The sequence below is a fragment of the Aphelocoma coerulescens genome, chromosome 4 (genome assembly GCF_041296385.1).
Source record: "Aphelocoma coerulescens isolate FSJ_1873_10779 chromosome 4, UR_Acoe_1.0, whole genome shotgun sequence".
Taxonomy (NCBI): domain Eukaryota; kingdom Metazoa; phylum Chordata; class Aves; order Passeriformes; family Corvidae; genus Aphelocoma; species Aphelocoma coerulescens.
This window is the reverse complement of record NC_091017.1, coordinates 33,153,457-33,181,058: the sequence shown is the minus strand read 5'-3', so window position 1 is coordinate 33,181,058 and position 27,602 is coordinate 33,153,457. Positions and strand designations below refer to the sequence as shown.

At 42.8% G+C, this 27,602-nt stretch overlaps 2 protein-coding genes across 2 annotated transcripts in view; one reads left to right on the top strand and one right to left on the bottom strand.

Moving 5' to 3' along the window:
- GATB (glutamyl-tRNA amidotransferase subunit B) overlaps nt 1-22,534 on the top strand; it is a 42,903-nt gene extending 20,369 nt beyond the window's left edge. Inside the window, exons 5-13 of the mRNA XM_069013478.1 lie at nt 617-739; nt 3,588-3,701; nt 4,724-4,808; nt 5,169-5,213; nt 7,130-7,319; nt 13,809-13,942; nt 14,328-14,406; nt 19,721-19,855; nt 22,078-22,534. Of these exons, the coding sequence (XP_068869579.1) occupies nt 617-739; nt 3,588-3,701; nt 4,724-4,808; nt 5,169-5,213; nt 7,130-7,319; nt 13,809-13,942; nt 14,328-14,406; nt 19,721-19,855; nt 22,078-22,206 (1,034 nt within the window). The 3' untranslated portion in view covers nt 22,207-22,534. The remainder of the gene's footprint in view (nt 1-616; nt 740-3,587; nt 3,702-4,723; nt 4,809-5,168; nt 5,214-7,129; nt 7,320-13,808; nt 13,943-14,327; nt 14,407-19,720; nt 19,856-22,077) is intronic.
- FHIP1A (FHF complex subunit HOOK interacting protein 1A) overlaps nt 1-27,602 on the bottom strand; it is a 117,353-nt gene that overhangs the window by 2,830 nt on the left and 86,921 nt on the right. The window lies entirely within an intron of this gene.

Genomic DNA, 27,602 nt, shown 5'->3' with positions numbered 1-27,602 from the left:
GTGTATAGAAAGAGCAGCTGTTGGAATTTGTTGGTGCATGAGTCAGACATTTCTTTTAATTATTAGCTTTGAAGAAATGTAGATTTTCTCTTTTAACTTGGAAATGGTAAGTGGAGTGGTCCAAAGGAGCACACAACATGGGCAGCAACCTAACTGGGCTAGCCTAACTGGGGCAAAGCACTCTGGTGTCTATTGAAGCTGAGGGCTGTGGCTGCTCTGCTTCCTTGAAAGTTAGGTCCTGAAGCTAAAAACTAGATTACATCTGTTTACAGTTCTGCCTGCTCCAAAATTAGTTTAAAATAAATAAATTTATGTGGAACCCGATTGGCTTTAAATTAGAGTTCTCAGAGGAATGGGTCCTTCTGATCTCCATGTCATCAAAGGGTGGAGGGCTGTCTGCAGTTTGTCTGTTTCTTTAAAAAAATAGAAGGAAAAGTTTTTTAGCAGTCCGCAGCTAGGCCCACTGTGACAGTTACTAAATAATACATGGGGGTTTATGTATTTTTATTATTTTCTTTAAAAAAGCCCAGGTTCTTTCATGTGTTTAGCCAGTTGCACTCTCATATGCCAAGATCAAAAGCTGTTGTTGAAAATCTTCTATCTCTTTCCCTGATAGGAGTCGGTCTCATGGAGGTTGTCATGGAGCCTGATATGTGCTGTGGGGAAGAAGCAGCTGCAGCAGTCAGAGAGCTTCAGCTCATTCTGCAAACACTTGGGAGCAGCCAGGCAGTCATGGCAGGTACTGAGGGGAGAAAGGCACGTTCCCTTGCCACCAGTAATTCTCTGCATTTGCAGGGGTTTTGCAGCTTCTGGTTATTTTGCTCAGCAGTTGCTTATAATGTATAGCCTTTTCTAGCTGTTGTTTTTACAATCCTCAGAGTCTGTCCTAGTGTCTGCCATGCCTATAGGCCTGCCTTTGTCTGCAGAGCTTTGCCATGCTAGATGTTAATGTTTCCTCACACAGTAATTTTACGGGGTAAAGCTAGGCAGGAAGAAATGTCCCCAGGGCTCTTGTGGTGCTTCTCCCTGTCTCTCTCCATCTTGCTTGCCACAGCACTGCAGCACAGAAGATCTGTAGTAAGGTTTAATTTAGAGTATGGGAGGGACAAAGGGACCAAGTAGTGTGAGCAAGGATCATCTTCAAAGTGTCAGGTCTCAGCTAGTCATAAAATTGATGTAGGCAGTAAACTTGTGCCGGTGCCATGGATGAGATGGATAAACAACAGCATGTACAGAAATGGGTGGTGGGGTTAATTCTAGCCAAGATGGCCTATCTTTCTGAGACCACTTCCTTTTGTAGGAAACATTGCTTCTGGCACCAGCTCTTCTATCTGTAATTTTAAGGCCCCAATTTTCATAATAGGTGATGTGCAGAAGCATAGCCTGCATTCAGGCAGGTGATTCTGTCTCATTAATTGGAAGATTCAGGTCATGCCATTTTTCCTCAGTCTTAATGTTACCAAAATTTACAACCAGCCCACAGTTACAGGTAGCACATAGCAGACATCTGCCTAAGAATTTAAAAGTGGTTTCAGGCATTCATCCTCTCCACACATACCCACAATTAGCAGCTGCTTATTAGTGTTCATAGTGTAAGCTGTATTTTTGCCTGTGACAGTTGGCCTCACTGTCTGGCAACAAATTCAGTCCATTATACTAGTGGATGTCTCCTGAAAAACTGAGTCAGAGTGGTCCATGCATTGCACAATAAATGGGATCCAATAAATGTTGGCTACTGATGCAGTATAATTTAATGTAGTGGGAAATAATAATAGCTAGACATTATCTATTTCTCTGAATCTTTTTACACACAAATGTCCCACATATCAAATAAGGCACAGTTGTCAGTATTAAGCAGCCAGTTTGGATGCTTCTTCAAGGGACTTTGTGGGCATACATATATACAATATATACAGTATTTAACTACTGAATTTGGCCCTAAGATTGCCATTGGAATTGCTTTATGATACCTTTTATCACAGGGAGATTTCTGACTTTATAGGAGAATCCCAGTATTGGAAATATTTTTCTTCCAGGATAGTTAGCTATAACAGTATTTAGATTTTTTTTTTCTTTCTATGTGAAGGTTTTAGGGGCTTTTGCATGTACAGTGAAGACAAGTGCCCAGTTTTATCAGGTGTTATTTCATTACCAACAAACAAAAGAAAAGATGATTTCATTGTAAAGTGAAATTTAAATAAGCTGGTCTTAAAGAAAAAAAGTGTTTTGTTTTGTTTTTTTAAGAACATTTTCAGCCTGGATCTCCTTTTGCTTATGCCTGATGAAGTTCATTGTCTGGTCACACTGACACCTACATCCAAGTAGAAACAGGTCACATCTCAAATGAAGCAAGAGCAGGACAAGACTATTCCTCCTTTGGAACAAGTACAAGTTTCACCCCAAAGAGGGAGCACATGCAAAACACTTCCCTTGAAAGAGATGTTGGGTCATTCCAGCATCTTTGTCTCATTTGCATGTCTGGCAGGGCTCTATGAAGGCAGAGGAAATTAGTGTGCTGTCATCCAGCCTGCTTTTACAAATTGTACCAAGGCCCTGACGGTCAATTTAAATCTAGTGACCGGAATGGCTTCTGAAGCCGTAGCATCTTCACAGTGTTAACTGTGAGCCATTTTGCACTCTCATTTATAATGCTGCTGAATCCAATCAGTAGGCATTTGTTTCTTGATATCTGTATTTGAAATTTTAAAATGAATTAAAAAAAAAAACCCACAGGGAAAGGCTACAGATGTTCACTGTGTAATACGGGGACAATAATGTTTCTTAACATTCCAGGATGTAATACAGCCTCTCCTGTTTGTGTATTCCCAGCAGTTGATAACTGTGGCATGCCTTTTCTTCTCAGAAGAGATGTCTTTAGAGGGACAATACTTAGAAAGATACAATTATGATTTCCTTGTGGTTGAGTCATTAAAAATGTTTAAGGACATTGGTCCATTTTGGACTGAGGGTGCATGATGCTTTTATATAAAACTTTGTACCGTTTTTGGCAGCCAGGGACATTTCGAGGGGTAAGATTGCAATTTCCTGAAGGAGAAGAAGAAAATTACAAAAAAATCCTCTGCTTCTCACATTTGTCCTTGAGCTGTAAATTTCCAAGAACACCTTAGTAAATCTGTTCAACATAACCTTAAGTTCTTGTGTTCCATGCTAGGGTGGTATATATCCATCAAATTGTAATTCCAAAAGGTATTTTTGTGCTGCTTTGAGAGGAATGGAAGCTCACAATCCACCACTTTGCTTGTCTAATTCTGCCCTTTATTTAAGAGCTGTGAATCAGAAGCTCTTTTTACTGTATGGCTTAGAGGATCTGTGCTGCACTGCATCATGCAGTTTTCTGAGAGGAATTATGAGCAATGATTTAAAACTATTTTGAATGATACAAGGCAGTGCCTTGAGATGGAATGACAAACAGAAAGCTATGATGAAGTGGTTGTTACTCCTTTCTGAACATAGAGAAATCTGCTATTAATGCTCTGCACATAACATGCAGTTTATTAATGCATGCCACGGTTTTTAACTCTACTGATCAGGGCAGACTGTTCTGTTAATAAAATTTCCTTTTCCAGAGGGTCAGCTGAGAGTGGATGCCAATGTTTCTGTACATCACCCTGGAGAACCTTACGGAGTGAGGACTGAAGTGAAGAATATCAATAGCATACGATTTCTGGCAAAAGCAGTAGGTAAATGGTGGTTGCTTCATTACAAGAGCATTGTAGATATTTGATGTGGTCTGAGATTAAATATGTCAGGCTTCTGAGTGCAGTAATTGGCCTTAAATGCCCTGACTAGCTTTGCCTGGGTGTCTCTTTCATGTGCCTTGCCTGTGGGTACAGGAGTTCCATTTAGGCTCAGGCTAGGGCCTTCAGACCTTGCCTGAGTGGCTGTGTCACAGGTGTGCCAGTTTTCGGTCCTCTCTCCTGAAGGACCTTGGACCTGTTCTGTAGTCTTGTTCCCAGTCCTGTCTCAGGACTTAGCTCCTTCTGCTTCTCCCTGAGCTCCCTGAATGGACTCTCTTAGTAGCACTTGCCCTTGCTCACACTGTCCAGACTGGTGGGACTGCATCAGACCATGAGGGCATGGCCTGGGCTCTGGTCACCCTTTAGTCCTGGCTTATCCTTCTTTATGGAGCAGCTCTTGCTGCTCCCTGACAGAATAAATCTTAGTATGGGATACTCTGGGAAGAGCAGGCATGTTAGTCTGCAGGTTTTTTGCAGTAAAATCTCTGCCTAAAAGAATGAAGCAGGTGGTTCAGTGCCTAGCATGTACTGAAATATGGTAGCGATGGTTTTGTGTCCTCCAGTGGAGATGATTGCTTTCCACTGAGTATGGTACATGATGTGTGTGAAGTTCAGATTACAGCTTGGGTATGAGCAAAAAAAGCTGATTGTTACATCTCCAAAAGAAAACTGAACTGCGTGACTGCAAGGTCACCAGGAATGTATGACTTGACTGCAGTGCCTGGGAGAAAATGGTTTCCATTTAAAGGAAATGAAGGAAGATGAGGAAAACACACAAAGAAACAGTGCTGGAGAGAGAGACAGTGACTGATAATTCTGCCCATAACTACTGCTGGTGATTTCATTAAGGTTAAAACAACAAAGTATTCCATTATTGCATAGCAGTGAAAAATGAAATAGTGGAGTGCACTAAAGCTAATAGTGTAGTCTAACAAGCTTACTCTTTTTTCTTTTATTACTGTCAGACTATGAAATACAGAGGCAAATTGAAGAACTTGAAAATGGAGGGACAATTTTGAATGAAACAAGAGCCTTTGATTCCAAGCTTGGGTGAGTTTTTATTTTGGAGGAACACAGAATAGCCACTTTAGAGTGGCCACATATACCTAGTGACATGATCAGGAGATGTAATACAGTACTGCCCAACTTGTGTCTTCTAGAGCTAATGTTCACAAGTATAGTCTCCTCATAGGGAGTAATTTAAGGCTGGGGCTTTTTCACAGCAGATTGTGTGCTGCATCAAGCAGTGTCTGTGTGAAAATGACTGCCCTCTTACATGCCCTTATTCTTTGAAGTGGTTTTAAGAGGCTCTCCTAATCTTCATGAGGCAGAGGTTTTGGTTTGTGTTTTTGCCATAAAACTAATTCTGTGGTGTACCTCTTTTCACATCTTGTTTTGTTTTTATTTTAGGTGCACAGTACCAATGAGAGACAAAGAAGGAAAACAGGATTATCGGTATTTTTTTTAATAGACTTAACATTTCATGAACTGAGGATTTATTCAATTTCTGAAGTGTAGCCAGTGTAATAAGGATGTAAAGTTAGTCAGTGCAGTGAGTATGTGCTGGAAGCTTACTTTCCACAGGAAGGGGCAGAGACCTATCAAAATCAGTGCTAGTCTGAGCAGTTCAGATCTGGATTTGTGTCTCATTTCTGGTAAAACCCCTGGAGCTTTCCCAGAGACTAGGCTGGGAGTATTTCAGCTCAAAGTGGGAAAGTTGAAGGTTTACTGTATGGCCAGTATAAGTGTATTCTTAAGAATGCCTGACATGAAACATCAGAATATTCTGAGTTCAACATTGCTCCTGCTTTAAGTAAATAGAAAGGGAAATGGTTTTCAGCTAGCAGGCCCTGCTCCTCCATGCTTAGATTCTCTGATCACAGGTCACAAACACTGTTTGAAAATCCTGACTGCTGTTGAAAGGTGTCAGCATTCATGGGCTGGTTTCTACTTTGAAGTTCTTTGTAGACCTAATGAAGGTGTTACCTTGCTAAGTACTTTGCCTTCCCTAAGTGTGAGATGACAGCCACTGAACCATAAAGTCACCCAGGAAGGATTTAGCTGTGGGGCTGAGGGGACAAGGCACGAGTCCTGTTGGAAAGCAGTGTTGCTGGGAACAAGTTCTGAGGCAACACTGCAAGGCAGCAGCACAGCTGCTTAGAGCCATCTTAGAGCTGATCCTCCTAGTAGTTCCCTAGCTTTGCATCCCAGAGGGAGCTTCCTGTTACTCCCAGAGTTCACTTTCCAGTGGGAGAACTGTAATTCTGCAGGAGAACTTTCAGAGCCTCTTAGCTTTGTCAGCTCTGTGTTCCTGTTAGATTTTATATTCTAGCACTGATCTTGCTACAGCAAAGCAACAATTTTGAAAGCATCCCACAAACTTTTAATTTAAATCTGCTTTTTAGATTATGTTTTTGTAGAAATGCAGCACTGATCATTTTGTGAATTCCTTGTTATGGTAGGGGCAGGCATGAGGCTTATTTAAAAAGACTAATTTGAAAAAATGCAAACGAAAATTCATGAAAACTAGACAAAACTGATGAGTCTAAGATATTTCAAATAAAGACCATAAAGATTATTACTAGTACTAAGATTATGAACAGTATTGAACTGTAAACGATGTTTTTTAGGGTTTTGTGTAACTTAATGATGCACATTATACATTAAACTTAAAATCTATGTTTAGGCAGATTTTAAATAGAAATCATTATAGCCCTAAGCCCTTTTTTCTGGTGGTTTTGAACCCCTCATTTGATCATGTAAGAGTGAAGTTTCTGCTTCAATTGCAGTTATTTGAGTAGTTTGAATTGGCCTTCTCTTTAAGGGAGCCTTTTGTTCTGTGATGGCACCCTGCTGAGCACAGTAACTTTGCTTTTAGCACAGCATGAGATTTCATCAAGATTTTTGAAGTTTGTCTGGAAAAGGTTACAACCTGCCCAGATCACTCCTGGCAGCTGGCTGTCAATCCGAGTTCTTCCCTGCCAGTGCAGGCCCATTTTTGTCCAAGTCTGTAATTCATGCTTGATGCCAAAAAGAGTGGGCTGTTTCCATGTCTTTTATTACTGGTGCTATTGGGACTTTTTATTATTCTTTTTGGTGCAGAAGTGTTTGAATTGTCCCTTTTGTGTTATGAACTCTGACAATTCGTGGAAAATACCTGAAGAAAAAAAATAGAGACTTTGCAACAGTTTGGGGCCTGGTCTCTTTCTACTTACCAGTGATATACCAAGTCATTAATTTTTAATATTTTGTTTAGTTGAAAGGGTGGTAAAACTTTCAGGAAGTATAAAATTGTGGTATCAATTTTATTCCTTGTTTTTTAGCTTCTGAGGGAAAATAATTATAAAGGAATTTTTCTTTGTTTTTGCTAGGTTCATGCCAGAGCCAAACCTTCCCCCATTGATTCTGTATGATGCAAAATCTTTGCCAGCTAATATGAACCATCAGCAAGTGATAAATATTGATTGGATCCATGAGAGACTTCCTGACCTCCCCAGTGTGAAGAGAGAAAAACTTGTTGAACAGTATGGGATTCTTCCTGAACACAGCTTCACCTTATTGGTAGGTCTATTGATCAAGTGCTAGAACAAGCCTAGAAGCTTCAAAGTTGCACGGTTCTTGAAAAGATTTACAGCTGTCATATTAACCAGCTGTCAGTCCTTATGAATATTCTTATTTGGAAGTGTGTCCAATGCATACTTCGTGCCATGGAGCCATACACACAGAATGGTGGGGAAAAATGACCTCAGTGTGCCAGGAAGTGTTTCTCACACAAAGTGCAGTCAAATGACTGCTATTTAATATTGATCTTGTCTGTCCACACATTGATGCACGTGACTGACTGCAACAGATGTACAGCTTCTGGATATAGACCCTTGGCTGCAAGTGCCTGCTCTTCAGCTTTGGGCCTGCTGCAAGGCTGGGCACACTGACCATATTTAATGAACACGAATCAAAATCCAAAGTCTAAATGTTTCAGCTTCATGTGCTCCCTGACCTACCTTCCACATTATTGGAAGCAACCCCCCCTCCCCTCCTTTACTCTTAGGGAATTATACCACATGGTTGCACAGTATCAACTTTGACCTCACAGTGCAGTTTACCAGGGGTAGGTTCAGAAGAGGAGATGAGAAGGGAAAAGATGTGGCAAATACAGTTATAAATAAGGAAGTGACAGCAAAATCTCATAACTCCCAAAATGATTCTAGAGGACTTTGAGCTTAAGTGCAAACTCTCATCTCTCTTTGTCAGTAGTGACTCTGGGGAGGGAGTTAGTTTACTCACCCTAGATTAGACATTTCACATACCCAGCTAATCTAGGAGAATGTCCTGCTTTGGTTACCACTGTCATTAGTGGAGACAGAAGGCAAAGGATTTTTTCAGAGTGAGATTCAGAGCAGAACTGTAAGTACTTTAAATTGTCCTCTGGAGGAGATCCTTTCCCTTGACTATAAATGAAGGGAAAGTAGTGCACATAACTACCTCATATCCCTTCTTTGTATGTCTGTAATTTAATACACTTGTACAGAGGCTGATTCTACAGGAAGAAGGCAATTCTGTGTTCTGAGGAAAGCTATTAGGAAAACTGCTTTTGTGCTGCTGTGCCTTTTTAGTGAGTTGCAGATTGTTTGGTGGGCAGGTGAGTCATAAGTCTCATCAAAGTCATAAGACTGCAGTCGTAGTATTGAGAGGTGTTAGCAGTTCTTACCTTTCTATTTCATTGTATAAGCTGCAAAATCATATTTTGCAGCCAGTATTCCTGTTCATGCATGTATTTTTTCACATTAACATATTTCTCACATATTAAAATAAACATAGGAGTAGAAAGGGTAGATAGGTCCTGCATCATTTTTCTCTGATTTTTTCTACTTCTCCCTCTCTGTGGTGGGTTGGCCCTGCCAGCTGCTGAGTACCACAACTGCTTGCTCATTTTCCGTGTCAGCAGTACAGGGAAGAGATTAGGAAGAGCAAAAGTAAGACTCGCAGTTTGAGAGAAACACTTCAGTGAAGGAATGGAGTAGGGGAAAACCTAAAAATGATGCAAATACAATCACTCACCACTCCCACAAGTAGACTGATGTGCTGCCAGTCTGCAGCCAATGACACTGACTACATCCCCCAAAATCCCCTTCCCTCAGTTTTCCTTGTTGAGCAGGGTGTGGAATATAACCAGTTTGGGTTTTCTGTTGGACTGTGTCCCCACCAAGCTTTGTGCCCATCCTTGGCCTATTTGCTGTGGGGAACAGAGCGGAGAAAGAAAGTGCTGCTCAGCAGTAGCCAAAACACCTGTGTGTTGTCAGCGTTGCTGTGGTCACAAATCCAAAACACAGCACCCTCTTTAGAACATGAACTCCATGGCAGCCACACCCAGGGCACCCACTCCTTTCACTTGGCATCAGCCTACCTTTTGTGCATATCAAGTTGCTGGTATGGGTGGCTTCTGTCATCTCTGCCAACTAGCCCTATATATTTGCCTCATCAACTGCCCTTTCTTTCAGCTGTTCTCTGAAATCCTTTATTGCCTTTGCTTTTCCCCTTTTTGCTTTTAATCGTTTTTGCAATGTGTAAGACAATTAATGAGCTCCAACCAGAAGTTTGGGATTTGGCTTGTAATAAGCTAATGCATCCATTTGAATGCATGAAGTGAGCACGTTCTTCGTTGCGGGTCTCCCTTTGTTGTGCATTGGAATGTCAGCCTGTGCACTCCCCACCAAAGCTGCCTGCCTGTGCACAGGGAGACCCGTTAACCTCAGCTCATCGGGAAGCGCTGTGCCTGTCGCTGCGTTCAGCTTGCATCGGAAGCTGCACAGGATTGCTGATAGGGCCAGATGCACACATCTAATGAGCATTCTTCCAGGTTAGAGCGCCCAGGAGTGCTCATTAAATAAATGGCAGTTGTAGAGGCATGGCTCTAAAATGCCAAGTCTGTTCTGCACCAACGTGTTAGAGAAAGCATTTTGTGCCCAAGTTACAATAAAACATACATACTCCAGCACGCAGGCTAGCTTCTGAGCTTGCTTCCAGAGCTTTGTCCTCGTACACAGGAGCTGCCTGTACATACTGTGGTGCTGAGAAACTGAGATTTCTGCTAATCACAGATGTACTGAAAGGGAAGGAGTACCCTATTAGTATCTTCATAACTGAAATTCCTTTAAGTGTAAACAGCTACATTTTTGGCAGTTTTATATAAATTGCAGAAATAAATGATGTTTCTGATTTTTCTTCATGCAGAACTATTCTTACTCATAAAGATATAATTCTTTGAGCCATGTAGACTCCATGGTATTCGGGTACTCAACTTCTGCATGCAATTTCTGCTTTGCTCTGCAAACCGATAATCTGGTAGATACATCAGTCAGAAGGATCTCTGACAACTTTGCCAGTTATAGTATTACAGTATTTTCATCTTGCTATCTATTGAGTAAAAAAATAAGATATACTTGGATAGACATTAATGTGTTAATGTGTTAATGTGACGTTTTGTTTTCAAAATGTGTGCTGAGGTCCAGGGAGGTCCAACCAGAAAATACATCAATTGTCACAGTACAGCACGAGAAAAAAAGAGTCTGATCACTTCCTTTGTCATGTGAATTCCAAGTCTTCCTGTGCATCTACTGTTCCTCTGCTTACCCAGATAAAAGTGGCTGTTCCACTTGGGCTGATTGCCCTGGTGGAACAATCGTGTTGGTGACTCCTTCAAACAGTCAGAAGTGGGGCTCTGGAGAAATTGGTTTTGACCATTTTGTTTTATGCCATGCCACTCTCATACATGTTAGTGTGCAGGTGAACTTATGCTTATTTTTAGAATTTGGATCACTTTATAAGAAGCTTTAGGAAAAAGTCTGAACTTTCTTTGACTGGTCTGCTTGTCTCCTGGATGTTTTGGGGTTTTTTCCCCTGACAGTCTTGTACATTTTTGCAGCAGTTGTTACCTCACAGTTAGTTATTGTAGGAACTGTGATGGCAAAAATGGGAATAACAAAGCTGCAAATGACATTTTATTTGTTAACATTGAAGTAGTTTTCTTCTTTAGTTCTTTGGGAAACATTACTGGTTTTTAAAAGAATAAGTTTGCATTACAGTCCCAGTGTCTCTAAAGATTGTACCCATGGTGTTCTATAAAGTATTGTTTTAAACTTGTTTAAAAGGTACCTGAAATCACTACACCACTAGGATTTTTTATATCTCAGTGCTATGAAATGATCATTTTTAACCATGTTTAAGAAAGAAATTTGCATCTGATTGAAATATTGGTATGTCAGGTTTCATGCCAGTGAGACTCACATGAATAAATCACAGCATATTTGGTGTCTGATGGGAGCACTGAGTGGCCTGGATCACAAACATGGTGCTGCTATTCCAGATTTCTGGTTTTCTGTTAATGAAGTTTAGAATAGAGTATTCAGAATGAAGAGAGAACAGGCAGTCAGCATTCCTGTAAATCCACCATGTTGGAGCATGCAGTGGTTTTCAGCTCAGATTTGCCGCAAGGGACAGGTCTGTGTGTTGGTAGTTGGACTGAATTTGGCAGGAAGAAAGTTTACCAAAATGTAAACCAAATTAAAGTCAAGTAGTGCAGTATGTAGAAATTGAAGCTAATCAAGTTATGCCTACATTTTTTTTAATATGACAAGAAAATAAGGAAAATGTTTCATTTCTGTCAGTCATTCTGATGTTTTGACATTCTGCCTTACTCATTTCAGTCTAGCATTACTGGGTTTTCTTCTCTTTGGCTACAAAAAATGACAGTCACTTTAAAAAACCCAAAACGAAATGCAAGTGAATTTTGGGGCATGTGTCTGGTTGTGTGTGCGCAAGTAGTGAGTATGGGGTTCAGAGACTTGCATATGTAAGTCTGTCTCCCTGAGTTTTCCTGGGCTTTTCTGCACTTGTTGCCTGGAAATCATCTGATTAAAATGCAAAGGCTGCATACGTTTGTCCTTGATTTTTCAAAGGTCTGGCAGCAGGATCAGAACTGTAACTCCAGCCAGGCTGTAAGTATCCAGAAATCTGGATGTGCCCACTGCGAGGGATACGCTCTGTAGCCTGTACACGATGGAAGCACTGGGCGTGCTGCGACTGAGCTGTGTAGCTGCATTCAGACATGTGGCATCTGCAGACATCATTTGCCTGTGCATAATGTTGTAGCTAGACCTACTCTGCCTGGAATGTTCATAAAACCTTCTGCAGCATGTGTAAAGAAACCAGCATTCAGGCACGCTCACTTTTCCCTACCTAGAATGGGCAATTGTTTCTGTGTAAAGGAACCCACTGTTTAAATAATGAGTGTTTGTTTGTGCTATTGAATCCTGAGGTGAATTAGAAAGAGTACTGTACTTGGCAGTGCATCATTCTAGGAATTCTGCTTAACACACACAGTTTTTAATCAAGTTTACTGTGCTCTGGTAATCATGTAATTCCTTTACTGCTTTTTTTGAGTTAAATTTGTTCCTCTAGTCTATTTAGCCTTAGTTTTGCATAGTTTGATTAGAGAGTAACTGCTAGTTAAATCAGAACACTGGAGAAGAAGATAATTATCTCTGTGTATTCAATAGATAACTAGTGGGAGTTAGAAGGTTTATCTTGGTTCACAAAAGACCTCAGTGGTTTCCTAGGCTGAGAACTTGGTTTCTTTGGTCATGGTCTCAAGGTGAAGGGGATGGGTCTGATTTTTGTCACACCAGTTTTACAGCACATCAGACATTAATCTAGGTAAACTTTGTTCTGTTTCACAGAACAGAGATCAGTAGTTTGCAGTCTTCTCAAAAGCCATACATCATTACCAACAAAAAATGTGGTATCCAGAACTTTTGGAAGTTTGTCTTGTGAAAGTTTGGAGAAGGAAAGTCTAAAATTCTGTATTGCTATGGCAGTAAATGGCCTTTAGAAACAAGGGCAAATGAGATTGTTTTGATGGAATGTGAGTGGAGAACACAGGCTTTGTTTTTTGGTTACCCTGCACTCTTTTTGTTCATAACTGTTCAGAGATCTGGCTGCAGTCAGTATGTTTTCGAGAAATGTTTTTTGCTGTGATGACTGTATACTTAGAATAGCTCCTTGGCTATCTCTAAGCTGTTATCTCCTGACTTCTGAGAGCTGGCTTGTCCTCCTGTGTGTTTATGCTACATACTGCAGAAGTCCAGTGGCATGCTGGATTTGAATTCCTCCTTGAAAAGGTAGGAGCTGCCACTTCAGACTTCTTCAGCCTTCAGTAAACCCAGTGAGTTCTGTGCTGCATTTAAAGGTCCATCAATGCCTTGATGACAAACACCACAGCATTCAACAGACTGTGCAGTATCTGTTCTTCTAAAAACAATCTCAGATTTCACTTAGGCTATAAATTGAATCCCCCACTGTGATATCTTCTGAGCATTTAGTGTGCTGTGTAAAGCTTACCATAGCTTCTCTGAAAAAAAATGGAAAAATAAAACCCTGCTTCTTACATATGACCTTTCCATATCACTGAAGGGTAAATGCAAGCTAAACTTACTCACTCAATCCAAAATAAATAGAAGTGATTGCAAGATCAAGTGAATTATCTGACAGTTTCAGAAAAAGGCTCTTCTTGGTAAAAGGTAGCATGACAGCCTGTGAGATGGCAGCATTGTATTTTCTAGCATTATACATAAAACACTTGCAAAGGTGAGAAAGCTTCTCCCCAAATGCTAATTTTAGGGAGGCATTAAGAGAAAAATGATCGCTCATTTGTTGGAAGTTCCACTGAAACAGACAGGCTGACAGATAAACTGCACGTTCCTGTTCTAGGCATAAGATTGTTTGCTGTTAATAAAATTACTCCAAAGTTTTGTGACTTTGGAGTGAATTCACAACTGAAGTTTACTTTAGGACTGAGCATTTATATGCTGAGTGTAATTGTATAATTAATTGCAACCTGTAACCTTTGTCACCTGCTCCAGGGTGACCGTGCCTTGGCAGAGGGGTTGGACCGGATGATCTCCAGAGGTCCCTTCCAACCGTGGCGATTCTGTGATTCTGTAGTCATGTTTGCACTCCAGTATCCCTTTGACAGATTTAATTTTTCTTAAACAGAATGAAGATGGACTTGCAGAATTCTTTGAAAGCGTGGTAAAACAGACCCAAATGAAGCCAAAGAAAGTGATTGGCTGGATTCTAAATGACCTGCTCAGTTACTTGAAACAACATTCCCTTACAGTAAAGGAAAGGTCAGTCTTCTTAATTGCTACAGTGCTGAGACAAAGTGATCCTTTTCTCATGAATGGTACCGTGTCACTCCATTGCTTGTGCCTGCTTTAGTTGCTACCTGTGAAGTTTGTTACTCCAGGCAGTCCTGCACAGGCCTTGCCTCTGTCCTGCTAAATGGAATTAGACAAATAAGTGGCAGAGACGAGGATCATGTGGTTAAGAGTAGCAACCAGTCTTCAGTCTTCAGAGTGTGTTGATGGTAAGGCATAGTCAGGCCATTAGTACCAAACATGAGGAAAAACAGCTTGTCATCCTGAACGCTGTGATCCTTAGGCAAGCAGCAGTAGCATAGATACATTACATCACCTTATTCTCTGAGGTAACTTCTGCCCACTTTTTCCATAGCCCAGTCAGTTCTTTCGTCCTGGCTGACCTCTTGAACCTTCTAGAAAAAAAAGAAATTTCTTCTACAGCAGCAAAGCAGGTAAGTACCTTTTTGATTTTGCTTTACTCTGAATCTGTGGCTGCTTACTTTGGTTGTGTAGCAATTTTACAATCATTGTGTACCAGTACAATGGTTGCTTTAAAGGGAAATTACTTAGAGTGTTGATAAAGGATAGCTTCTGTAGCTATATTATATACATATAATAGATGCAAATGCTTTATGTGTGTATATAATCTTAGAGATATATCTGCATATTCACTGTTAGAAGGGGGCAGAAGCCAAACAGTAGTAGACTTAAATTATGTGAACTGAACTCAAATAAATCCTGCTTCTGAACAGAGCAGACAGTAGATCTCAATTTCACTATTCCAGTCAGACCTGTGTGAAAGGTCAGTGGGAGCTAATCCATGGCTTGCAGTTAAGATGAGAGTATCAGTTACTAGATTCTTAGGGACAGTAAGGTCTACGTTCCCAAGCATTAGCACATGGGAAAGGATAGAATTCATCCAAGCATAGTCACAAAAAGAGTTCTGCTTTGGTGTACCTGAGTCAAAAGTGGGAGAGGTTTGGCCTTTCTTTTATCCTTGCTTCTTTGAGCAAGTGCTGTCATGAAGCTCTCAAGCAAGTAAAGCTGGGGTTTTTTTATATATCATCTTCCTTAGGACAGTCTGAAAAATCAGCTCTTGATGATTTATATCTAAAATTGTGAACTGGTTATGATGGGTATGGTACTGCTGTGTCTGTAGACAAAGTTTAGAGGCTTTTTTGTGATGGGCCATAATCAGTCATTCACCTTAAATTGCTGCAAGCTCATTTATATGGAATGATTTGTCTTTTCAGATTAATTATTGTACTCTAGATAAGTGCATTAGGTGACTGTTTCAGTGTTTATCAGTGAAACCATTCATGAACTGTGAATGAACTTTCTGGTTTGTTTTCTCTTTTTGGAGATGCTTGTGGTTCTTAATTAAGTTGGTCTGTGTCTGTGGATAGCCAGCTGCATAAGATGGGCATCATAAATAAGGATTTAAGTGCCTGGCTTCAGGCATGTGTATTTGGAAATTTTGTATTGGAAAAGTAAAAGCTTCAAAAAGGAGATAAAGTATTAATAGGAAAAGCACTGGAATGCAGAGCAGTTCTGTGCCTGCGGGGTTGTGACACACCCATCAGTTTGGTGTCTGCATTTGAAAGGGAAGCTTCAGAACTCCAGTCTTAAGTCTCTTCCTTGTGGAGGTATGGACAGGGTACTAATGCTCATCTATGGGATTTTCTGCTTTGTGATATATTTGTGTGACAGTCACTTCTGACAGGTTGTGAAATGTCAAGAATTTCAGAAATGCATTTGTTGTTTAATTACCAGCTCCTTGTAATGTGCATGTTGTCCTCAGTGTTCTGAAACTGGACCCAGAAATCGCAGTACTGTTTGCCCTCACCGGGTGATGATGCTATCAAACTGCAGAAACCTTGCCACATTTAGAAAAGTATTTTGGTTGCCTGGATGTCAGAAGAGTAACAAATGTTTATAACAATCCTCAGCAGTAGGCAGAGACGCTGGATGGCCTGAGGGCAGAAAGGGCTATATATACACACCAGCAGATGAATTGCAGCTCTTGGGGAGGGGAGCATGATCTGCAGTGGCAGACACCGATCCAGTGGGAAGGGATGGAAGAAGTTCGATGGGGTGAGCATGCAGACACGTGTACACATATGTGCTCGTTGCAGGAAGTTGTTAACCACTTCAATTATTGAAAAGGTTCTGTGTTTGGGCTCTGCTGTCTAAGGCAGTAAAACAGGCAGATAAAAGCCATGAGCACTGGCTGTACACACAGAGCATTGTGTGGTGGGATGCAGTGCCAAGCTAAGGGCACTGTGTGCTCACATAATTACCATGTAGGTAATTACAGAGCTCATGCCCAACGTGCCATCAAACACAGCGTCCCACTCCAGAGGTCTCCGAAGCAGTTCCAGGCTGGCGTGCCTGTGCAAAGGGGGGGAGCAGGTTCCAGCTGCACTGGCATGTGGGGCTGTGGGCTGAGGGTGTCCTGGATTGGATGGATACATGCTGCTTGTGGCCCAGCCCAGAGGCACCATTTTGAAGCCCACAGTGGGAGATGTCACTGCTGCTCACGCAGGGCTGAAACCAGTCCGATGGGGAGTGTGCCTGCGATGGGGTCTTGCTCCTCAAGTTGCCAGACTGGCAGCAGATCCATGTCTGGCATAACAGACCTGCCTGTGAGTTATGGCATTGTGGGAGGAGGCTGGTTCCTGGGCCAGGGAAGTGGAAACTTGTCCCTACTGCCAAGAGCCATGCTGGAGCAACTCCGTGTGGACACCCTTGTCACTAGTTCATGGGGGAACCATGCCCAGCAGGCCATGGAGCAGAGCAGACCTTGGGTTTTGCTGGGTTCTGCAGTTGCATAGGTCACCCACATAGGAGTAACTTCAACAGACCTCCTTTGCACCCCTACTTTAAAGTAGATAGCAGGGAAATGAGTGCATATCTAAACAGAACCATCTGCTTTGACAATTATGACTACACCATCTGGAGGACTGGACCCAACCTGCCCCCCACTTCTCTTGAGAGGCTGAGGGACACCTGCCAGACATGAAGGCTTCCGTCACTGGAAAGGAGAGGTGCCCACAGGACTTGCTGGAATGGTGCTGCCTGCTGCTTTCCTCCCGCCCTTGGCAGCAAATCACTGCAGATAGAGTTTCCAGTTGGAGCATTCTTAGGCACAACAGTCAGCTGGCACGGTCACCAGTTGCAAAATGTTTGATATGATGCCCATGGCAGCCAGACGTGTAAGTCCTAATTAATTCATCTTGACCAATGCTGCTATGCCTGCATAGGTGGAGACCACAGAACATCATTAAAATCTAATCACGCTCAGGCAAGAATCAATAGAAGAAGCCACTGAGATTTCAGTGATGGAAATGAGGCCTGAGATTCATGTTTTGGCTCTGGAGACTTCATAATTTGATCCTCCTGTGCTGGTGCAGGCAGTTTGTGTAAATGAGTTGAAATCATTTTTTAAACTGCTTTCTTTAGATTTGTACTCCTTGCCAAGTGGAGAAACACATTTTTAAAAAGTGCATCTTTTGACAGGCCTTGGCCACAACTCTTTCTGCTTTCCTACATACCTGTAAACAAGCAAGGGCCTTGATAACATTGTTGCTCTACTAACTAAGTGGAGGTGCTTGTTACCAAATGGGAAGGGACACATGGTGCAGCTGTCACAGGGAAAATCTGGTGCCTTCAAGGTTTCTAATGGGCAAGCTTTCCTCAGTGCCAGGAAATATTTGGCACAGGCATAACAGGGAATCAGAGCTGGATCTCTGACTGTCAAGCTGTCCTGCCCCTGATCTAAGTCAGCCTGATGTACGAGTTGCTCCTGTGTGACTCTGCCATGATTGGCTCCGTAGATTTTGTTCATTGCAGATTTCCCCTTCCTGCAGCCCATGGCATCCTGTTTGAATACATACCAGTCCTAAAAATCCCATCTGCCTTTTTCCAGGAGAGTGAAAGGGCTTATTCCTTGTCCACCCTGATTTGTGCAACACTTTAGACTCTCCAGGGTGTTTTGCTAGAGGCCGTGATGTGCGGTGAGGACAGGGCTCATTCTGAGAGGTGACATACAGTATGGGTGCCTTGGGAGGCCTCCAGGAGAGAAACCTTCCTGCTTCATCCCTCAGGGAAGAAGCAGAAGGGCTGCCTGGAGTAGCAATGGAGTGCAACAACAAATCCCCAAAACATGAAAAAACACCACCACAAAAAAGGCAAGCAGCTGCATACAGGCTGAATCTCTGTTGGATATGATGTATGTATTTCTAGGGGTATTCCAGGTAGCACTGGCATGATGATTTTTAAATTTCACACTAGAAGGAAGATCTTGTAGAAGACATCATATAGAGCACTGATTTATTCAGTATAAAGATCTGAAAGCTTTACCTATAGCTGTTGTAACTCTGGCTGCTTATCAGTAACTTCAGTATTGTGATCTGCCTTTGGCCCTCTCACAAGGAGAAATTAAGATGTAGCTGCCACAATACAGCTGTGTATCATTACCCTCTCACAAGGTCTTGAGAAGAGTGATAAGATCCCATAAAAAGCTTCAGAGTGCCACTGGCAAACAAATATCCTCTTCCAGCAATTGTATGAATGCATGGTTCTTAAATACTTGCTGTGGATATAGAACTCTTTAACCAAAGGTCTTTTGTACCTGAAAATTTGTCATGCTGAAAAAAATTGCTGGGGTAGTTAAGATAGCATCCCATGTGCTTCATTTTACCCGAGTTCTCTTGCTGCCCTGCGAATTACTCAGCATGCAGTTTGAATGCCCCTCCTTGTCTCCCCATCTTGGCCTCTTCTTCATCCTACAGGGAATATTTAATTCTGAAATTTTGACAGGACATTCATTTCCATATTGGGGCACAGCAATGGCCCAAACCTACAATTATATCTTCAGCTCAGGATGGAGCACGACGAGCTGTTTTAATAAGGGTTTTCTTACTCTCCTCCCACAGCCCTGAAATAAAAGCAAAGGCAATACAGAAAATGACTGCCCAAGGAAATTGGTTTTTTATAAATGTTCTCTCCTCTCAAGTGTATTCCAGGGCAATAGCCTTGCTGCAGTGTAGGAAAACACGAGCATTAACAAGTGATTATTCCACAGGCCTGGGTTTGCCCAGCAGTCCAGTACTTGGAGATGATGCATAGGTGGGCTGGAGCTGCTGCATTCATTCTGCTTGGCACCATTTTTCTTCTGCTTTGTCATACATATCCTCATTACAGCCTGCTGGCAAGGACTGGTAATGGGATGAGTTACCTGGGATTGGACTTGGTACAATAGTCAACTAATCATCAGTTCCCGGGCAGAGCCATTGCTCATGGAGATGCATTTCCCTGCTGCTCCCAGGCAATTCTGTGAATGATGTGAGAAGAGCAGGGATACTGGCAAAGAGCAGCCTTGCAGCCCTGCCATCCCTGCTGTGGTGGCTCCTCTCCATGCATGAGGAGCAGGGGGCTGTGCTCAGCAAACCCCTGTGGAGAGACCCCGGCCCTGGGGGAGCAGGCAGGGCCTGGGCTGCGGAGGCTGCACAGCCCCAGCTGTGAACCATTAACCTGGACTCTGCAGGAGGTGGCAATGCTTTGTCTCAGTCCAGGGGGCAGAAAAGGAGGGAGGTACAAGGGCTCTTTCAGAGAGGCACATGATTAAATCTTGGGCTTGTTCACATTTAGACAATCTGCTCTTAACAAAAACAGGGCTTCTTGCATCCATAACCGAAACACTGCATGTAAACAGTGATGGTAAGTCAAGCCACTGACCTTTGCTGCTTTTATTGTGATTTTCAGGTGCTTGCAGAATTGTGGAAGGGACAAGGGAAGACTCCTCTTGAAATTGTTAAACTACAGAAACTTGAACTGTTACAGGATCAAAAAGAGCTTGAACAGATCTGCCAGGCAGTGATTGATGGACAAGAAAATGAGGTGATTATGATGGTGCCAGGAACCTTCTGCACAGTGGCAGTGTGTGGCACTGAAAGGGGGTTAAAATAGCCTTTCTTTTTTTCCCTTTTGATGGCATTTGAGCTCTAGAGCCAGAGCAGTAAAGCTGCTGCCAAGATATTATCAGGCTTTTCTTCTCCTTTCTTATTTTACTAAGTGGGCTTTTTGAAACTGAAGCTTACACAAAATGATCAGCAAAAGAAATTACCAGTCTGGCTAATGTGCTAAGTCATTCTGAGAGCCCATAAAACTTTAATGCAGGAAACAAAACTGCAAGGCCCTGTCCCTCTCCAGCTGTACTGCCATTAACCTGACCCTGCCACCCAGCCACATAACTCTGATTTTTATGTCATCTGTTGTGATATTGGGGCAACACTGTTAAACTGTTCTGAAGCTGGAGATGGAAGTTAGCTGCCAGCAAGGCATATATTAGTTATGGAATTAGAGACTGTATCAGTGCTGGCAAGGCAAAAATTTTACTTGAATCTGACTTTCTGCCATGTCCATGTCTCTGTCCACTGCAAAAAGAGAGGAGCCTAGCTGGCTCTCCTGCCTGATAGTGGCTCTGGGGTGGGGAGGAGCCAGAGCTCTGGGGCAGCAGCAGCAGTGGCTCTAGAGCTGCTGCCCACTCTGCAGTTGCAGCCACACAAATGCTCCCCTGTGGGGGATGATGGGCTCTTCCCCCTCTCCTTGGAAAGACACACAGCAGCCATTGTGGCTCAGTCTAACAAGGTCTGAGCTGGAAAAAAAGGGAAAAAACCCTTGTTGATCATGAAGGGGAGGAGTGGGAAGGGGATCTTGACAGAGTCTGTAGAATCTGCTTTATAAAAAGCAAAAAGAAAACAAGTGCTTATATGTTCTCTGGAGCAAAAATGTAAAAGCAGAAGTGAATAGCTTACTTCTAATATCAACAATGTCTAGCTACATTTGCCATTTGGAAAAAAACATTAATATCTTTTGAGAACAATACCACCCCCTCCAGATCTCACTGGGGGATGCTAACAGCTCTGCAAGAGCTGTAGATAAACTGAGCTTGCAGTAGGTCGGCATGACCTCCATCCAACTTGACTCATTTGCAGAGCCTGATAAAAGTGCTGCTGTATTTCTAGGCTGGTATGAAAGCACAGGCCAGGAGGGAGAGAACATTAGAACTGACTGGGAAGTGCAGGAGCTGAAGGTCCATAACCACACATGCATTTCAATGTGTTTTGAGAGTAACTTTTTTCAGAATGAAATAGCTTCTAAACAGCTGCTCAAACCAATACTGAGCACTTTATGACAGTGAGGATCCAGGACTGGATCCAGAGTAGCAGATCCAGAGTACTGAGTCCTTTCCACAGTGCAACTTAACAGAGAAGACTTTCAACTGACAAAATTCAGATACTGTAATGAAAAGCAGTATTTGTATCTGAATTTGGTATTGGCACAGTGCCTGTGTTTGCAACCCATCCCTGCAAATATATCATCCTGTTTCTTCGCAGCAATTGTGTTCTGCCCAGGAACTCTGACAATGTAGAGAATGCCTTCCCTGCCGCACAAACAGTAGGAAGGCCAGATGCTTGTCTTTCAGCAGTAGCATCTCCTTTAGGAAGGCCCAGAGGTGAAATTTCAGATCCTTTCAGCTTTAGATACAGCCCTTGCAATGCAGCAGGTGATTGTGCATCAAAGGCTGTCTGATAGGAGGTCATATTTGACCAGTTTAATTAATTGTCATGTTGCAAATTAGATTACTTGCTTGAAGGAAATAAAAAACACCTATGTCTGTGCTTGAAGGACCTCACCAATATTATGGAATAGATTTTGATTTGATGCAAATTACTTGTTATAACAGGACATTATATTCAGTAAAATGGTAGATCCTAGTAGCAAGGAAAAGTTCATCTCTGGCTCTTTCCAGGAAGTTGCCATTCAAGTTGCAAACGCTGTTAAAATCCAAAAGTGTTTTGTGACTCTTGAAATAAGAGGAGCTCTTTCTATTAGTTGTAAGGCCCTGCTGCTGCAGGGACTTGCAGGTCTCTCATGGGAGCAGAGGAGGAGCTTATTGCAAGGCTGAAGGCAGTTTTTATAAATAACACCTTAGCCTCAAATGCAGTCTTCTATCACAATAGTCTAACGGACAAAGATGTTCATACCTTGGTTGGGAATGAGTGAAGACATTCGCTTTTCTTGTAACAATGCTGTCTGTTGGATTTTTTTCTTTAAAGGTTATGGCGATAAAGGCAGGAAATCAAAAAGTTCTAAATAAGTTAATTGGTCTGGTACAAAGGAAGACACAAGGACGGTCCAATCCTGTTCTAGTGAAGCAGTTATTAGAGAAGAAGCTATCAGAGTAGCCACAAGAAAAAAAGCACACAAGCAACCACAGAAATACGTACTTCCTTCTGTCTGCAAATGAACTTTGGTGTCTCCTCGTGCAGCATCAGGCTTGTTGGTTGTACTTCAAGCAGCCTGATGTCCCAGCCTTCCCTAGATGCGTCAGCCAAAGGCAGATGGGCCAGAGAAAAGCGGGATACAGCCATTGGCATCTCCCTCGCTTTGATGTGGCACTTGGAAATGTGATTTCCACACAGCCCTGGGAAACAAGCTCCCAGAGGTGTCTGTGAGTATGCAGAGAGCTGAAACTGCATGGGTTAGTTTTCTAATAAAGCAGGTACAAACTCAGCTTTTCTTGGCTGTGTGTTTATGAGAAGGGAGATTCACAATCTCAGATAGTCTGGGGATGCACACCATAGCTCACTGTCAGTTTGAGCACAGCAGTAACAATGACTAAAACACCCAGCAGTAATTGAGGAGACCAAATGTGCCTCAATGCCTAACACAAGGAAAAAAAGTTGACTGCTATCATTCTTCCTGGTTTCTGAGGAAAGGATGAAGTCATGAGCTGCTTAAGTGTGTTCCTGAGGGTAGTGCCATAGACAGAAGTGCCAGCATCTCCCCATGTCAGAGTGTTTGCTCCTTCTCCCAGTTATGCACCCATATACCTGCTTTGCCTGCTTTCAGTTCTGTGGAGTGCCTGAGAGCTGTGTGCCTGAGCCCTTCTGAGGGCCACATCCCACTTTGGCCTCAGAGGTTCAAAACAGCAGATGTGCTTCTGCCAGCCCTGCACAATCTACAGCAGAACAAGTAGAATCATAATAGCTGGAGTTGGAAGGGACCCACAAGGAACACCGGAGTCCAGCCCCTGGCCCTGCACAGAACAGCCCCAGGAATCACACCATGTGCCTGAGAAAGTGGTGTCTTTTTCTAATGCAGTAGCTCAGTAAAGGGACTGCTTGCTCCAGTTTGGTGTTTTTTCTCTGCAGGCAAGAACTTGGCCCTGTGTTACAAATGCCCAGGGCTGCTGCTTCTCTGGCACATGGTTTTCTGCTGTCACCTGGAACTGCACTGCTTTGGGGAAGGAATGGAACATGCAGTTGGCTTACCAAAACCAAGCTGGATTCAGCTGGGGTCCAGTCCTGCTCCACTACTTAATCCAAAGAGGTGTTTTATGTTGGTGATTTTTATTTTGGGGTTTGTTTGTTTTTTTTTTTTTTTTTTCAGTTCCTGGCTTTCAGTACTCACTGAAACACAGGGATCTCGAATAAACTTCCCCATCCCAACCAACTTTAGCTGATCGAGCCATTAACAGGAAATGCAACAAGAAGGAGCCTGTCAAATTTACATTTGGGAGATAAATCCCATTAATACCAGGTGCTTGAAGTTCTTAAATCCCTCCTGGAGACTGCTAAGCCATACTTTTTAAAGATCACATCTACCTCAGGCCTCATAGCTGCTGCCTTCAGAATTGTTCTTTAGGATGTGCCTGCAGGGCAGACATTGCCACAGGAGTGCAGCAGGTCTAGCCCTGGGACTTCAGTCACCTTTGGCAAATGTGATGCTTGCAGCACTGGTTCAAAGTAGGTTGATGGCAGTTCCTCCTCCTGAGTGCCAGTGCTGATGTTATGTCTTGAGGAGGACATTGCTATACAAACTGGCTGAGGTTCAAGTACGAACTCTTTCATTAGAAGGAAAAAACCCTTTGGTTTTCAATATATTTAATGAATAAAATGTATACTCATTATTCACAAAATGTACCTTTACAATTCAAGCATCAACATACAGCTTACAAAAAGCAGTAACATGACTGCAGTCAAAAACTGTGACCCTTCAAAAACCAATCAACCAAACAAAAAGCCTAAACCTCCGACAACTCCCCCCAAATCACACCCTGCCCAGGATTTTCATGTAATTTGACCTTCAGACTAAGACTTCTACTATCACTTTTCACATCATGAGCAAAAAGTACCATTTTTACTTAAGAGTGGTGTGAATTTTCAGGTAAGTGTTCAGTCAATAAAGGTTTAGATTATACAAGAAACTAAATATTGGAATTCTGTTCAACTTTTGCCATGGCAGCAAGAAACAAGAAGGCACAAGGGTTTCTGCATGAAATCTTGAATATTAGAAACACTCCCTCAGTTTAGAAAAACACAGCTGTTTCCCAGAGGTGTTTCCCAAGGTTAGTGCTTGTTGTGGCACGGCTGGATGCTGCTGTGCTAAGTTCCCCACTGCTATAGTGGGTACCTTTTAAAAAAGAGAAATCAAAACAATGTATTTGGGAGAGTAAATCAGCTAAACTGATTTAAAAGAAGGAAGGCTCTCAACCAGTGTAGCAAGGCTAGTGCTGATAATTCTCTCTATGGGCTACTTCTTAGCCACTGTTTTACTGTAGAATTATACTTTGCTAATATGGTGCAAAACCTGTTAAAAATCACCAGCCAGGTTCTCTCTGAGTAGAGTCTCTGTCAGTATATCATGCAGCTGGGCATATGCAAAGCACTTGACACTGTCCTGCATAGCATCCTATCTCTAAACTGGAAAGACATGGATTTGACGGGTGGACCACTCAGGGGATAAGGAACTGGCTGTCTGGTTGCACTCAAAGAGTTGTGGTCAGTATCTTGATGTCCAGGTGGAGGCCAATGATGAGTGGAGTCATCCAGTGGTCATCACTGGACCTGGCCCTGTTTAACATCTTTGCTGGTGACAAGGACAGTGGGATTGAGTGTTCCCTCATCAGCAGGTTCTCTGATGACACCAAGCTGTGTGGTGTGGTTGACACACTGGAGGACAGGGATACCATCCAGAGGGATCTGGACAGGCTTGAGAAGTGTGGCTGTGCAAAGAAGTGGAACTTGGGGGTGCTGGGGGATGACAAACTCAACATGACCTGGCCATGTGCGCTTGCAGAAAGCCAGTTCTGTCCGGGGCTGCATCCTAAGCAGTGTGGGCAGCAGGATGAGGGAGGGGATTCTGCCCCTCTTGCTCCACTGTGGTGGGACCCCACCTGCAGTGCTGCATCGAGCTCTGGGTTCCCAGCACAGGAAGGATACAGACCTGTTGGAGTGAGTCCAGAGGCCATGAAGGTGATCAGAGGGCTGGAACATCTCACCTGTGAGGAGAGGCTCAGACAGTTGGGGCTGCTCAGCATTGGGAGGAGAAGGCTCTGGAGAGACCTTAGAGCACCTTCCAGTACCTAAAGGGGGCCAACAAGAGAGCTGGAGAAGGACAAGGGCATGTAGTGATAAGATGAGCAGGAATGGCTTTAAGATGAGAGGGCAGGTTTAGATCGGATATTAGGAAAAAAGTCTCTACTGTGAAGCACTGGAACAGGTTGCCCTTAAAAGCTGTAGATGCCTCATCATTAGAAGTGTTCAAGGCCAGGTTGGATGGGGCTTTGGGCACCCTGGTCTAGTGGGAGGTGTCCCTGCCCATGGTGGGGGAGGGTTAGAACTAGATTAAGGTCCCTTCAAACTCAAAGCATTCTGTGGTTTACTGTAAGTCTCAATCTGTTTTCACCTCTACCTGCCAGACACGATGGATAACAAGAAAGATGAAAAAGGGATAATTGTAATATTCTTCCCTTCCAGGGAAGGGAAAGAGCAGCCATAGTCTATAAATTTTGCACTGTATTATGAAACAGTCAGTTCTGAAATTTTTTAAGAACTCTTTTGCAGACACACACAAAATGGAAATTTCCTTTTGATAGGAAAAAAAGTGGTTTGAGTCAATTGAGATCAAGATAATGAAGCTTTTTAACATTTGTGGAGGTATCAGGTACCAACTTCAAAGCAGTGGTAGCTGGCAGTGCTCAGACCTAGCGATGGGAAGGCTCAGTAGGGCCAGCTCATGTTGCTGCCACTATCCCAGCCTGCATTAAGGGGCTCATCAGTCACTTCACACCCTTTTGACTGAACCAATATAACCAAAACATGGGATCCTTTTTGGCTGCCAAGGGCCTGATACAGCAGCCTAAATACAACCACCTCCTTCCCATTCCCCTAAATGGAGCTCAAGGCAAATTTGAAATACTCAACAAGTGAACACTCTACTGAGCAAAACAAACAGCTTTGGTTTATATCTGCTTAGCAGTAGTTCCTGAGCACATAAAAAAAGCAGAAGCAACAGCCTCAAGGAATTTAGTGTCTGCTACTGTAAAGACAAATAAAACAACCCTACAGGACAGGTGGGTCTGCAGGATAGAAGGCAAGAGCCTGACTTTGAAGTGTTGGATGTAGAACATTCTGCAAACCAGGAGGCTGTTCCAAGTGTCATTGTATCGAGGCTGGAACTCCGGAATGAAGATTGAGGCTTTGACCCCAACTTGGAAGTCTCATTTAGCTACTCCAGTGCTCTCTGATCTACTGATTGCAGATGCCATCTGTGCAACAGCATCAGGCAGGGTGAATTAAGGACAGTTTCATGCAGATTTTCAGCAGTAACCATCCACGAACAGAGGACCAAGGAAAATGCTCACAAATTAAAAGGTGACACCAGACACTGTGACCATCTCATCTACTCATTGCTGGAAGTCTTCTAGGAGGTCAGGCCTGAGGGTGGAGAGCTGATACTTACTATCCCCTGTAGCTGAAGTATCCTGTATCTGAGGCTGCAGAAGAGGAGATTAAAGTTGTCTAAAAAGATGCTGGCAATGCTGTAAGTAGTGAAGAAAGAATTTCTAGCGCTCAGCCTTGGCTGCGGAGTTTAATTTTAACTGTGTTAAAAATAGAAGCATACGAGAGGAACCTTAACTAAAAGATTCTAGCAGAGCATTCAGCTGTGATTTCCGTGCAGCCCCTTTCCACCCCGCTTTGTGGTGTGGCGTAGGGGTTCTAGGATGCTCTCGTTTCTCTTCTGAGCACCCTCTCTCTACCTACACTTTCACAACCACTGACCTCAGCAGCACCTTCCCAGGGATTTATGGCCTTGGGTGCATGCTCAACATGGAGAGCGTTTGCTTTTTCACACATGAAGAAGAACAAATTTGGTTTAAAGTCAGCTCTCTTTTCTCAAACTGCACGAAGGACAAGAAGGAATAGCACACTGCTGGTTGCTTTGCCCTCGTTGCCAGCATCTTCCTTAAAATGCTATTTACACATACTCATACACAAACACATTGGGTTCTGAATCAGGTAGTGGCCACTTAAAACCAAGTTACAGCAGACAGGAGGTCTACATTTATCAACCCAAAGGCTCAGAAGCTTCCCTGCATTGGGTTGGCTTCAAGTGCAGGTTGTCCTCTGTCCCCTCAGAAGCCTCAAATATGCACGTAATACACAGACAGAGAGGATTCTATTGCTAAACAGTGTGAGGAATGCAACAAAATGCAAACTCCTAGGTTGTCATGACCTGTAATTTGCTGTGCCTTTTTCTGCCCATTGTGATGGCAAACTTAGACTCCATCTTCAAG